The sequence below is a fragment of the Microchirus variegatus genome (genome assembly GCF_963457635.1).
Source record: "Microchirus variegatus genome assembly, chromosome: 2".
NCBI classification, from domain to species: Eukaryota; Metazoa; Chordata; class Actinopteri; order Pleuronectiformes; family Soleidae; genus Microchirus; species Microchirus variegatus.
Window position 1 is genome coordinate 41,544,604 of NC_139803.1, and position 13,859 is coordinate 41,558,462.

The 13,859-nt window shown below is 44.2% G+C and overlaps 1 protein-coding gene across 1 annotated transcript; it reads right to left on the reverse strand.

Annotated features, from left to right (window-relative positions):
* Positions 1-4,613: 4,613 nt before the first annotated feature.
* LOC310940154 (vang-like protein 2) lies at positions 4,614-12,465 on the reverse strand (the record flags this gene model as incomplete). Its single annotated transcript, XM_083905086.1, has 8 exons — positions 12,371-12,465; positions 7,367-7,617; positions 7,139-7,262; positions 6,431-7,038; positions 5,869-6,005; positions 5,644-5,779; positions 5,096-5,351; positions 4,614-4,871 (listed from the first exon to the last, which is right to left on the reverse strand). The coding sequence occupies exons 2-8, from the start codon at positions 7,435-7,437 to the stop codon at positions 4,614-4,616; spliced, it is 1,590 nt and encodes a 529-aa protein (XP_083761212.1). The 5' UTR covers positions 7,438-7,617; positions 12,371-12,465.
* Between the last annotated feature and the right edge of the window lie 1,394 nt (positions 12,466-13,859).

The following is a 13,859-nucleotide window of genomic DNA, read 5'->3' on the forward strand; positions in this document are numbered from 1 at the left end:
GTCATGGCAAAATCGTTTTCTTCTTTCTTCCGATGAAATAGCGAGAATATTAATCCCGAATGTTTTTACCACAGTTTGGAGTGACAGACGTTGAAGTCGTCTCCCGGCTTGTGTTGCTGGTGCAGGTGAACTCCACGGGGCTCGTTGCGTTGCCGAGAACTGCTACGAGGAGACCCGACGCCGTGGTTAGCGTGACCGGGGGTTTCGCCTCCCAGGAGAAGTCGACGCCTTCTTCCTGAGAAGAGCATCTCAGCATCACGGCGCAGCGTCCGTCGTCGTACAAACTCACGTGTGTCTCCACAGACGGTTCCTGGAGGCGCTCTGTGCAGGAGAGATGACGACGTATTTACGTTATATGTTATATCCTCAACAAAATTGCTAAAAAACCGTCCTGTCATGCTAACATGCTAACACGACTTAGTTTGGACTTAAGGAAACGTTGAGTTTTAGAGTCTACGTATATTTCTATTCTGGTTGTCATGTTATGTACATTGTGTCCCTTTGTGGCTTGTCAGGCGCGACTTCCTGTTTTATTTTTTTAACTTCCTGTCTCATTTTCCTGCCTTCATGATTGTCTGCTGATGTGGTTCACCTGTGTCTGGTGAGGTTTCTCCCCTTGTGTTTCATTGTCAGTTTGTCTCTGGTCGTTTGGATTCTGCGATTTTCTTTTAGCTTTGGATTCTGCGATTTTCTACCGTTGGATTCTGCGATTTTCTTTTAGCTTTGGATTCTGCGATTTTCTACCGTTGGATTCTGCGATTTTCTTTTAGCTTTGGATTCTGCGATTTTCTACCGTTGGATTCTGCGGTTTTCTTTTAGCTTTGGATTCTGCGATTTTCTTTTAGCTTTGGATTCTGCGATTTTCTAGCTTTGGATTCTGCGATTTTCTAGCTTTGGATTCTGCGATTTTCTACCGTTGGATTCTGCGATTTTCTACCGTTGGATTCTGCGATTTTCTTTTAGCTTTGGATTCTGCGATTTTCTTTTAGCTTTGGATTCTGCGATTTTCTAGCTTTGGATTCTGCGATTTTCTAGCTTTGGATTCTGCGATTTTCTACCGTTGGATTCTGCGATTTTCTAACGTTGGATTCTGCGATTGTTTAGTTTTGGATTATGCGATTTTCTACCGTTTTATTGTGCGATTTTCTACCGTTGGATTCTGCGATTTTCTTTTAGCTTTGGATTCTGCGATTTTCTAGCTTTGGATTCTGCGATTTTCTAGCTTTGGATTCTGCGATTTTCTACCGTTGGATTCTGCGATTGTTTAGTTTTGTATTATGCGATTTTCTACCGTTTTATTCTGCGATTTTCTACCGTTGGATTCTGCGATTTTCTAGCTTTGGATTCTGCAATTTTTCTAGCGTTGTATTCTGCGATTTTCAAGCTTTGGATTCTGTGATTTTTCTGGATTCATTTAGAGTCTCAACAGTTGGGTAAGTTTCTTTGTTTTGTTTGCATTTTTTGGCTAAACCTGCGTGACATTTCAGGCCTGTGTTTGTGGTTGAGTTAGCTTCGCATATCGAGTCATCAAACTACCCCCACGACCACGCAGGGACTGCAGTTTCCTGCAAAACTCGACACAAAACTCAAGAGTAACCGACCAACCGTACAATTTGACCAACGTGACGATGCCTCGATCAAAGGGAATCGATAGCATTGCAGTTGATGCGTCAACCACGGGGGGGCGATCATTAAATCATCGGTGGCTATAACATCGTTGATTTTAAGTAACGTGTTAACTGTTTTTTAGCAACACAAACCTAACTTCAGTTCAGTTTCAGAACTTCCTAACCCCCCCCAACTTACGTCGAACTGTGAGCTTGCTCTTGTGTATTTCGTTGTTTTTCTTTGAGTTCACGAGGCGAACGCTGTATTCCATGGCATCTCGTTCGGTCACATGATCTATTGTTAAGTCACCTGGACGGAGAAAAATGAAGAAAAACAATGTTGTAACAACGTTAAGGCCCATTTACAATCGTCCGTCATTGTTTTCCTTTTTCACTTAGTCTTGTTTCAAATGTCCTTGTTAATCTTCGTCATATTTAATCATTCACATTTTTAGAATTCAAGGTATTTTAGTCTGAATATTTCTGGCTTTTCTAAATAAGAGAAAACAAAGTTTGTTACTGTGCTCAAGTACAATGTTCATGTGTTTTTGCACTCTTCGAAATAAGGGTTCCAAAAGGGTTCTTCTACAAGGGCTGAGGTTCTACCTTGAACCATTTGCTTTTGGGTTCTTGGTAACACTGATGGTTCCAGTAAGAACCATTTTGATCCAGAGAACCCTTTAAAACCCCTTTGCTGAACAAGGGGTTTTAAAAGGGTTCCTGGTGGAACCCTTCAAAATGGTTCAGGACAAGCCGAAGAACCTTTTACTTTAAAAAAGAACCTTGTTAAAAAATCAACTGAGTAACTTTTACTTTGAAACAATCTACTTTTTAGAGCAGTACCTTGACTTGTACTTCAGTAAACTTTGATAAAAGCGGATGTGAAAGGGACAAAGATCTCTCACCTGTGGAGACGTTGAGGCCGAGTCTTCCGAGAAACTGACTCGCGCGGTTCAAGTTCATGAGTCTGTTCCGATATGTGGCGATTTGTGTGTTGTTGGCGAACGTCCACCACTCGATTTTCTCCAGAGTCCACGTTGGGTCTGCTCTGGAGGGCAGGACCACGGTTTCCCCGTGATACCCGCTGACTTCAGCAGCATGAGTCTGAGTCAGAGCCTCTGTGAAGACGCAAAGTGAAAGAAAGTGAGTTTGACGGGAGACGTTTAGAGTTCAGCTCCACCTTCTTCAGACTCTCTATCGTAACCGTAACGGAACGTTAGCTGACTTTTCACATTTTTAACGTCCTGAGAATATTTTTAGAAAACTGAAATGGAAATAACCTACCTTTGAGAATTAGGAAGACGAACAGCGTTGATCTCAACATAACGGAGGCAAATTAAAACAGGAAGACGGGGAGTTCCTCTTAACTGACAGCATGTGCAATGTGGCTTTATCACACACACACACACACACACACGCGTGCGCAAAAGGAAGAAAAATAACCTTGTGGTTATTAACAGTCATTTACTCGTAAATGTGAGCGTGACACTTAGTCCCGAGTCAAACATGGACCGTGAAGGCGGTTTCTGCCATAAAAAAAGAGCTATTAAAAGTCATAATTATGAGATAAAAAAAGTCATCATGAGATAAAAAGTCAAAATTACGAGATCAAAGTCATAATTATGATTTAAAAGGTCAAAATTCGGAGATAAAAGGTCATAATTATGAGATAAAAAGTCAAAATTATGAGATAAAAAGTCAAAATTATGAGATAAAAAGACGAAATTATGAGATAAAAAGTCGAAATTATGAGATAAAAAGTTGAAATTATGAGATAAAGTCGAAATTATGAGATAAAAAGTCATATTTATGAGATAAAAAGTTAAAATTATGAGATAAAAAGTCAAAATTATGAGATAAAAAGTCAAAATTATGAGATAAAAAGTCAAAATTATGAGATAAAAAGTCAAAATTATGAGATAAAAAGACGAAATTATGAGATAAAAAGTCGAAATTATGAGATAAAAAGTTGAAATTATGAGATAAATCATATTTATGAGATAAAAAGTCATATTTATGAGATAAAAAGTCAAAATTCTGAGATAAAGTCAAAATTATGAGATAAAAAGTCGTATTTATGAGATAAAAAGTCGAAATTATGAGATAAAAAGTCGAAATTATGAGATAAAAGGTTAATTATGAGATTAAAAAGTCAGTATTATGAGATAAGAAGTTGAAATTATCAGATAAAAAGTCAAAAAGTCATCATTTAAAAAAGAAGTATAAAAAAAGTCAAAATGATGAGATAAAAAGACGAAATGATGAGACCTTATCAGCTTGTATTGTTTTCCATTTTATTATTTACTACTTTATCTTTACCAATGGTTTGTGCTTCCAGGCCACCGTAGTGCATAGGAAGGGAGGGGGGAGGTCATGGCAAAAGTCACAGTTCATTATTATTTTTCTTTCCCATCTTTATTTACAGTCTGCGTCCACACAGCAGTGCTGCTTCATTCTACATCATGTATGTCTATACTGCACACGTGTCACCACAACACAACAACAAAGAGCAGGTACAATCAGACGTCCAGTGTTTTCTTCATTCTTCACACCTCGAGTGGCAGAAGTATTTATTTACGAGAAGCTTTGACCTCACGTCTCAGCAAAACTGTCCCGGGAACAGTTTCGTGTTCAAATGATGACGTTTTTTTCTCCCGAGAGAGAAAAAAAAGCTGGTGGGAAACGAAGCTTCACGAGCCTTTGAGCTCACGTCTGTTTGGTAGAACAGGAAGTGGAGGCGGTGTGAGGTGAGCTTTACTTTATCATCAAGTCAACAGTCAGTGCTGCGAGGTCAAAAAGGGAACAACAAAGTCAGTGAGGAGTCATTTCTGTGACCTCGCCCATCGACAACATGAAAACGTCGCACAGTAGACGCAGAAATGGACGTCTGACTTCAAACTACTCAAATAATCCACATTTCTACACGTTTTGTACAGTACGATAGCAAAATGTTTATTAAAAAAAAAAAAAAAAAGAAGACAGATACGTAAACGTTTCCCCGTCCTCTTACACCGACGTTTCCGACTGCAGCTTCATGACAAACTTGTGATTCTTGGGGTCGACGAACTCCTCGGCCAGATGGAGGAAGGGCAGCGTCGTCACCGTGGCGACCAGGGAGAAGTCCGGGCGCTTCAGTGTGAAGACCTGGCCTTGGCGTAGCGACGCCGTCACTGGCTCCTCACTCACGAGGGTCCACTGGCGCCCCCTGCTGCCGTCCTGGTACTGGAGGGTGGGACCTGGGCTGAGGTAACACTCAAGGAAAGCCTTTATGGACCAAAACAAAACACATAGTTTAGGATTAGCTGTATTTTTAATGTTTTTGTTTTTTTTCAAAATATGAAATATATTAAACATTTTAAATAAGTGTTTAATAGTAAAATCTGCGTTTTTAGCTAACGGGCGACACAGGAGGCGCTACGGCCGATAAACTCTTGTTTTCATCGGGTCGTTTGTTCTCTCCTGTGGTTTGAAATGTGTCGTTTGATCACCTTGGGCGTCATGTTGTGCGTGATGCAGAACTGCAGGTGGTTGATGATGTTCTCCATGCTGTGGTAGGACTGCTGCCGGGTGGCTCGCAGGTACTTCTGCATGGCCCGCGCCATCGGGGCGAAGATGGCCTGGGCCGCCTCCCTCGGGTCCATGGCCTCGCCGCGCGGGTGTTTGGGTGATGACACTGTCGCCGCCGCCTCTTCTTCCTGTTGGCGCTTGATGTGGGTGAAGGCTTCCTCTACGGACACCACCAGTCTGGGAGGAGACATTCCAGTGAGAGTCAGACACCAAATGCCCCATTCAATACTTTTGGCGCTTGACCCATTTTTGCTTTGCCATTAGTGATGGCACCTCTGGTGCTATGTGCTCTGGCGAGGTTCTGATTCAATATTAACTGCCGGCCACTGATTGGTCGGAGTGAGTCATCACTCATGAGCGCAACGTCCGACACAAGAATCATACCCAAACAATGCCGAACTGTAGATCAGTATCTCCAACATTTTGCAAAGGAAATGTCTACAATCGTGGCATCTGTGTCCATATTTACCTGGCCTTGCGCTTGCGGACCCTGCGCTCCACCTCGGCCTCCTCGTAGTAGTACTCGCTGTAGGAGTTGTCTCTTTTCCGAGCGGTGGCTGCGATCACGGCCCTGGACTGACCCGTGGACGCGTTGGTGCCGTTCTCTGCAAACACCAGCGAGTTTAAGACAACCTTAGATCGTCTGACTGACGGCAAGAGGAACCTGAACTAGACGGGAAAGTGTTATTTTTACCTTCTCCTAGATTGTAGACCTTGAAGGCCGACATCTTTCTGGTGAGGATGGACTTGGGCAGGTTAAGCAGCGCTGGATTGTGGACCGGGAAGTCGCTGTAGTACTGGTCCAGAAGCCACACTGCCGCCCTCTGAATGCTGCACATTTCAAAACACAGCGGTTATTGCGCTTGTTGTGCACCCTCGCTGCACACGACCACAAGAATATGCACATTAGGGAAGTGGTAAACCGCCACAGGCAGAAAGAGCATGAATTTAGAGAAAATATCTGCTGCAACCATGCAGGTAGCATTAGCAGCAGTATTAGCATATGTCTGCGGAAGATTTTGGCTGTGGCCTAGTAGAAAACATCCAAAATGATGTCTGATGGTTAAAAACCCTAAACACCTAGAGTAGCAGAGGTCTTAATCATAAGAAAGTGGCTTCACAAGATGCTAGTACTGCGTTGTATATCGCAGATCCTGGTAAACTCGTCCAGGTCCTCCGGGTCGGGTATGGTCGGTTCTCTACATAAGTCAAGAACTACTGAAAACTACCAAAAATGACGAGGTTCCCAAATTTACCTGAGATGTCCCACGCTGTAGAAGCGACTCGCTCCGTCCGTTGTCCTCACGACTTTCAGCGAGAAAGCGGGCTGCAGCTGTCTGATCTCCAGCAGCACCAGGGCCAGGTACTGAATGAACAGCAACGCGTCCACCAGGGACGCTGCGTATCCCACGATACCCCTGTAGTCCGTCTCTCTGGGCTCCAGCACCCGCACCCCATAGAAGAGCCAGTAGGACGCCACAAAGAGGAAGATCAGCACCAGCAGCAGACACCGGAAGATGAAGAACCGCGGCAGCGTCGCCCTGGACGGGCGGAGGAAGAGCGCCCAGGTGGAAATGAGCAGGATCAGGAGCTTAAAGGCCAGAGAGATGTAAAGACCCTCGCACGGAGTTCCGCAAGGGTCCAGTTTGTCCCGCCACAGCAGCTGTGGGAGTGCCAGAAAGGCCAGAGGAGTGACCATGGCAAAGAGGCCCAGGATGGCGGTCAACACGACGCCAAAGTAACGGCGACACTCCAGCGGCGAGGTGTCCTCCAAGTCCTTAGAGACGCGCGTCAGGTCCTCGTTGGAGATGCTGTCCACGGAGGTACCGGTGACCACGGTGTTGGTCTCGCCCCAGTTGTCGTCCTGTGGGCAGAGAAGGAGTCAGTACCTGGTTTCTCTATTCTATTATCGCTATTTGGAAATGCTGAGGCTCATGGGAAAAATGCACAAATTAAAACCCGACCCTGTCGTCTCCCCTGGTGGACTCGGCATCCAGCAGCGGTTCGCCGGGAGCCAGGATGCTGACCGTTTTGTCCCCGCGGACGCTTCCATCGCGGCTCTTTGTGCGATGCTTGTCCCTCCTCTCTCTGCAGAGACGTGACAAAAAGTGACTTTTATTACCGACAATAACGTAGCTCATACTTCCTGTCCTGGACTTGTTGATCCTTGAGTTGCTCCGAGACATCCGTACCTGTGTTTGCGGGACGTTCGCGAGTGCGACGACTTGTAGGAGTACGCCGAGTACACCGACTCGCTGTCCATGTCGGAGGCTGGCGGTGGGCGGGGTTTCCGAGCCCCTCCTGCCCCTGAGCCGCCGCCGCCGCCGCCCTTCTCCCAGACCACGCCCAGCTGGCTCTTGCAGTCGCCGATGGACTTGGAGGAGAGGACCAGAGGGAGGCGCAGCAAGTCCACTTTACTCCTGAGGGAATCTATCTTGGAGGCCTGGGGGAAAAGAAGGGATGAAGAGGGAACAGTGAGGAGGAGAAAGGCCAACGGTCATTTGTCATATCGGGCAGTCGAGTAAACGCATATCTTACAGGAGAACAGCAGTGAATGAGGTTCCAGTCGCACACAGGACAGAACTGAGCCTTTTCTTTTAAGCAAACTCCAGTGATTCGTCCCCTGAGTGCATTCTCGGCCAATAAAGGGCCTTCTATTCTAGGCCGCAGCGTAGACGACAGGCGAGAGTGCAGACACAGCATCAGAGCAGCTCTGAAATGTCCCAGTTTTTGTTTTGTTTTTTTTGAGAGAGAGACACACAAGCCAAGTTTAAAAACTGTGGACTCTGTTCCAACTGAATCATAATCACTTGAAAACCACCGTGTTACTACGGGCCACGCCTCCTTTTTCCAGCAGCGTTTCTCGCCGCGGCTCCGCACGCTATACATAATCGTCCAGACGCTGCATTCTCCAACAGTCCCCCGTGATCTCCAGGGGCAACCGAGCTTAACGACTACAATGGGGATGAATGGGAGGCCGTGGGTGAGAAAAGTCAGAGGGGGGAGGGTGGAGGGGGGGGGGGTGTGTCAATGGGAACCACAACATTTAGACGGCCAATCATTTACCAGGCTACAATTCTGATTTGATGGGACAAACCAAGTTGGGTACTTTCCAAAAAAGCGCACTCCTAATCTAATAACACGTCCTCGCGCTGCCTATTTGTACAATCTCAGCAAATGCTTTTCATGTGATTTTCTATATGGACTCTTCAGTTCCAGACAAGCACATGCATCAAGTAAAGGATACGATATACGTCCCCAGAAGATCTTGCTGCCAGATCCTTCGCCTAATCCCCCAGTTTAAGTACAAAATGAGCTTGTGTGATCCTCTGGGGATTCCCCCGCTGCTGCTGATGATGTATAAACGCATCGCACATCCGGCTGCCTTTGAATCCAAATCTTCGGACACATTTACCAGGTGCTTCAAAAGCTAGCACGTGTTGTGTCACCCACTGCTGTTTTGAAGCCTAGGGGTTAGCATTCTAGCCTGTGCCTGTCTATCGGACTCTAAACGGAACCATTATTTACAATATAGACATATGGCACCTTTTAAAGACCTCAAAACTAATGATTTTTTTCCATAGTCCAAGTCCATAGTCCGACTAAGTCCGGCAATCGGACAGCTTGACGAGTCTGAGTGTACATGCGGAAGAGAAAATCGATTTATTCGCCGGGTAGGTCGGCCTCCGGCGAACGGTTATATGGATCGTGCTGCAGTTCGGTGTGTTTACAATAAAATACTATATATATATATATATATATAATAACATTATACAAAATAGACATAAGGCACCTTTTTGAAGACTTCAAACTAACTTCTCATGAAAACAAGGCCGTAGTCCGACTAAGTCCGGCGTGTACATGCGGAGGAGGGAAGGTCGGCCTCCGCCTCGATAGGTGGCGCTGTAAGGATCGTGCCGCAGTTCGGTATGTTTCTGTACCTTCTGACCAAAGAAAGACGGCATTTCGGCGCAGAACGACAAGTCCGACTCCAGTCCGACTTGGAGTATACATGCAGGAGTAATCGGACTACGAATCGTGTTATCCGGGTATGCTAGTCCGACTAAGACGAGCTTGATTTTAGTCGGACCAACTGACCAAATGACTGTCTTAATGTGACTAAAATCATACTTTTAAGTGTTTCCCAGTTCCTGCACATACTGTATGTCTCATGTTTTAGACGCTGAAGTTGGAAACAATGACAACAAAACTGCTGTTTCAAGCCTTAACGCAGCAGTTTAGCTAATCAGGACACAAGAGTACGACACACCAATGCTCGTGCGACTTTAAAACCATAAACTCCACACCAGGTCACTGTCTCTCTGTCCCGTCTGAGTCGATGCCATTGATTGGCTGCGATGAGCCGCTACCCTGGTGATGATGAACACTGTTCCAGCATCATCTGAGATATGAGAGAATCCTTCATGTGTCGACAGGAAACAGATCAGAAAATCTCTCTCTCTCTCTCTGGTGATTCTGTGATTGAATCACGCCACGTTACGTCATCATTTTACTGTAAATTGGCAGTAAATTGATTAAAAAATGTGAGTGCTGCACGAGTTACGAGCAGCACTTCCTGTAGAAATAGTGCATTTCCTGTAAAAGCCACAACAAAACACACAAACGCAGCGTTTTATTGTGAAATCTAAGACGGCATTTATTTAGCCTTTCTGGAGCTGTCCAAGCCGAGCTGAGCCGACGCTAAAATGTGTCCTCGCTGGAAGAGTCGCGAGCGCGGTGTCCGACAAAAGAATCAAACCAAACAACGGCGAACTGTTTGGACAGAGTAATCTTGAAAACATCTGTTACTCTCCAACATTTAACGAAGGAAACGTCTAAAATCTCAATATCGTGAGATATCGCGAGCCGCAAACCCGTTCAGTCGGATTTCAGTTCAGTACTGAACAAATCTTTTTAATGAATTGATTCTAATGACTCAGTTACAGTTAGTTGACGACGCACTCTTGTTACAGAAAACCGTACCAAACCGCGCCGAGTCAAACCGTGCTGGTACTAGGTAGTGGAAAAGCGGCAACAAATGCAACTCATTATTAAATATTGTATTATATATATGTATATATTATTTACTTATTTACTATTTTTCCCCATTACATACATGATCATAGTTTTTGAGTTTGTTCAACTTCCTTAAATTACGTTAAAGCCATTTTTTGTTCAGCGCTAGCAGCAGACTAGCTTAGCAGTTGGACTCTGTTAATGCTAAGCTAGGCTTAAAAGCAAACACTCCTACCTGCGTGTGAAGTACACAGCTACAACAATCAGCAGGTTAGCTTAGATTAGCACAAGCACCGGAAATGGGTGACGGCAGGAAGTACTGAACGAATCGTTTTAATGAATCGATTCTAATGATTCAGTTACCCCAAAAAATAACTGCTTTACGAGTCGCTAGTTTGCGTGTGTGTGTTGTGTATAAAACGACGCCGCGGCAGTGTTCGTTGTCGACGTACTCTTGTAACGAAAAACTGTACCAAACTGCGGTGAGTCGAGTCGCGCTGGTACTGGGTAGTGGAAAAGCAGCAACAAAAACTCATTATTTACTTTATTTTACCCGTTACATACATGATTATAGGTTTTTTTTTGGTAATATTTCAACTTCCTTAAAGTATGTTAAAGCCATTTTTTGTTCAGAGCTAGCAGTATACTAGCTTAGCATGGCAGTTGGGCTCTGTTAATGCTAAGTTAGGCTTAAAAACAAACACTCCAACATAGCTACAACAATCCGCATGTTTGCTTAGATTAGCACAAGCACCAGAAATGGGTGATAGCAGGAAGTACTGAACGAATCTTTTTAATGAATCGATTCTAATGATTCAGTTACCCCAAAAAATAGCTGCTTTACGAGTCGCTAGTTTACGTGTGTGTGTGCGACGCGTATGAAACGACGCCGCGGCAGTGTTTCGTTGACGACGTACTCTTGTAACAGAAAACTATACCAAACTGCGGTGAGTCGAGTCACGCTGGTACTGAGTAGTGGAAAAGCAGCAACAAAAACTCATTATTTACTTTATTTTACCCGTTACATACATGATTATAGGTTTTTTTTGCTAATATTTCAACTTCCTTAAAGTATGTTAAAGCCATTTTGTATTCAGAGCTAGCAGTAGACTAGCTTAGCATGGCAGTTGGCCTCTGTTAATGCTAAGCTAGGCTTAAAAACAAACCCTCCAACATAGCTACAACAATCAGCAGGTTTGCTTAGATTAGCACAAGCACCAGAAATGGGTGACAGCAGGAAGTACTGAACAAATCTTTTTAATGAATCGATTCTAATGATTCAGTTACCCCAAAAAATAACTGCTTTACGAGTCGCTAGTTTACGTGTGTGTGTGACGCGTATAAAACGACGCCACGGCACTTTTCGTTGACGACGTACTCTTGTAACGGAAAACCATACCAAACCGCGCCGAGTCGAGCCGCGCTGGTACTGGGTAGTGGAAAAATCGGCAATAGATGCGCCGTAGGGAAACGCGTAGCGCAGCTTTGAGCGGTTCAATCGAGACTTGAAAAGCGCTATTGACCAATTACCGCAACGACACCGACATTTTTCCTAATGTAGCGTATTCGATATCAACACGAAAAACGCAAATACGCCAATTTTCCATGTGGATGAAACTCTACACCCACCGATATAAACACATTAAGGCTGTGGTTCCCATGTGTGGCCCCTGGGGGCCTCCAGGCCTCATGGTGGCAGTGAGCCAATGAGGTGTGGCTGTGGATGCTCAACAAGCGTGAATTACAAACATCAGAGGTTTTTAAGGTTTTAAGGTTAATCTGCGACCAAACATGGAGATGAGGCTGTAATCTGTGATTTGAGAACAAAGCAGAACACACCCAGACTGACGACTGAGCAGGAAAGTCACCAATAAAAGAACTAAGAAATATATATTGTATGTATACACACACATATATATATATATATATTTACGCCAAACACGTGTTCCATTTGGCACAGTGTGCGTAAAAACGCAACACGGATAAAGCGCGCGGTGAAAGAAAGAGAAGGAAAAACGGAAGAAGAACCAGCTCCAAACTGTTCTGCTGCAATAAAGACATTAAAGATCACTCGCGTTAATCTGTCAACTCCTTCGTGGACGGATTTAAAAACAAAGTGCAGTTAAAAACAACAACAACAACTTCTTTAATCCGCGATTTTTCTCGCAGAGAATTCTCACCTTTCTTCCCACAGAGAAACATCCACAGTCCGGAGCAACAAAGAGCCGACGAAACGTCTCCAAAAAAAACCACACACCAAGAGTCTCCAAACGCCTCAAAATCCACTTTGTCCACGAGCGAAGTCTAATCCGCGGACGCACTTTCGCTTTTTTCTTTTCCGGACTCTTTTTTTCCTGCGTGTTTCGCCTCAGAAAGAAGGTTTTCTGTGTTTCGGATCGAGGCGGCGCACAAAAGGCAGCGGCGCGCAGCAGCAGCAGCTCATCCCCGGCTCCTCATCTGCTGAGAGGGAGGAGACACAGAGGAGATCCCGCTGAGCTGCGGGGGGAGGGAGGAGGAGGAGGAGGAGGAGGAGGAGGAAGCACTGGATCACATCCTCATCCCGCGTTTCCGGGGAGGGTGACTATCAAAATAAAAGCAGCACGACAGAAAAACAATTTTCTCCCTCTAATTAATTTAAAGGTGCATTATGTAAGAAATCTAAAGAAACTAAAGGTCATAAAATCCTCCCTAATATGTCACAGAGACTCAGGAATAATGTTCATATAACAAACTGAACTCACCGACAACAACAGTACAGACAAATTATTTGCATTAAAAAAAATCTTTGTGTGGCGCCACCTACCGCCGTCTACCGATCATTACGGTCAGTAGAGTCTCGGCTGCCGAGCGACCCACGGGTTGCCAGTAACGTCAGAAAACGACACCGAAAAGAACCTCGGTGTTTTTGAATTTGAATGTAGTAACCGTTTTTGGCCACATTCTTACATATGGTGCCTTTAAATTATAATATAATAATATATATTTTAATAATATTTAATAAATTAATTTAAATATAAATAAATATATCAATATTAATAAATTCATTTAAATAAATTAATAAATAAAAGTAGACGTGTTAGCGACACACTATATAGCTTAGCTGTAATAGCTTTTAAATATTGAATGAAGTGGTGAAACCCATTAATAATGGACGGGACAGTAAACAGACGAGTGGACGACAATGTAACGAGAAGGAAGTCGTTTGTATTAATATTTTAAATAAAAAACAACAAACTATGCGATTGTTGTTGTTTCGCGAACATCGCTAACAGATCAACAAAGACAACTCATTATACATTATTTTAACTTTCTTAATGTATGTTTTTAGCTGTGTGTGAAGTTCAGAGCTAGCAGCAGATGAGCTTAGCTTAGCATAGAGACTGGAAACAGACTACAGCCAGTTGGGCTCTGTTAGTGCTAAGCTAGGCTTAAAAGCAAAAACTTAACTCCCGACTGTGTGTTAAGTACATAGCTACAACAAGCAGCCGGTTAGCTTAGATTAGCACAAAGACCAGAAATAGGTGACAGTGGGGCTGTGTTTATGCTAAGCTATATGTATTTCTTTGCTGTGTGTGACGTACAGCGCCAGCTCAGGCAGCAGACACGCTTAGCTGAGCATAGAGTCTGGATACAGGCTACAACCAACTGGGCTCTTTTAATGCTAAGCTA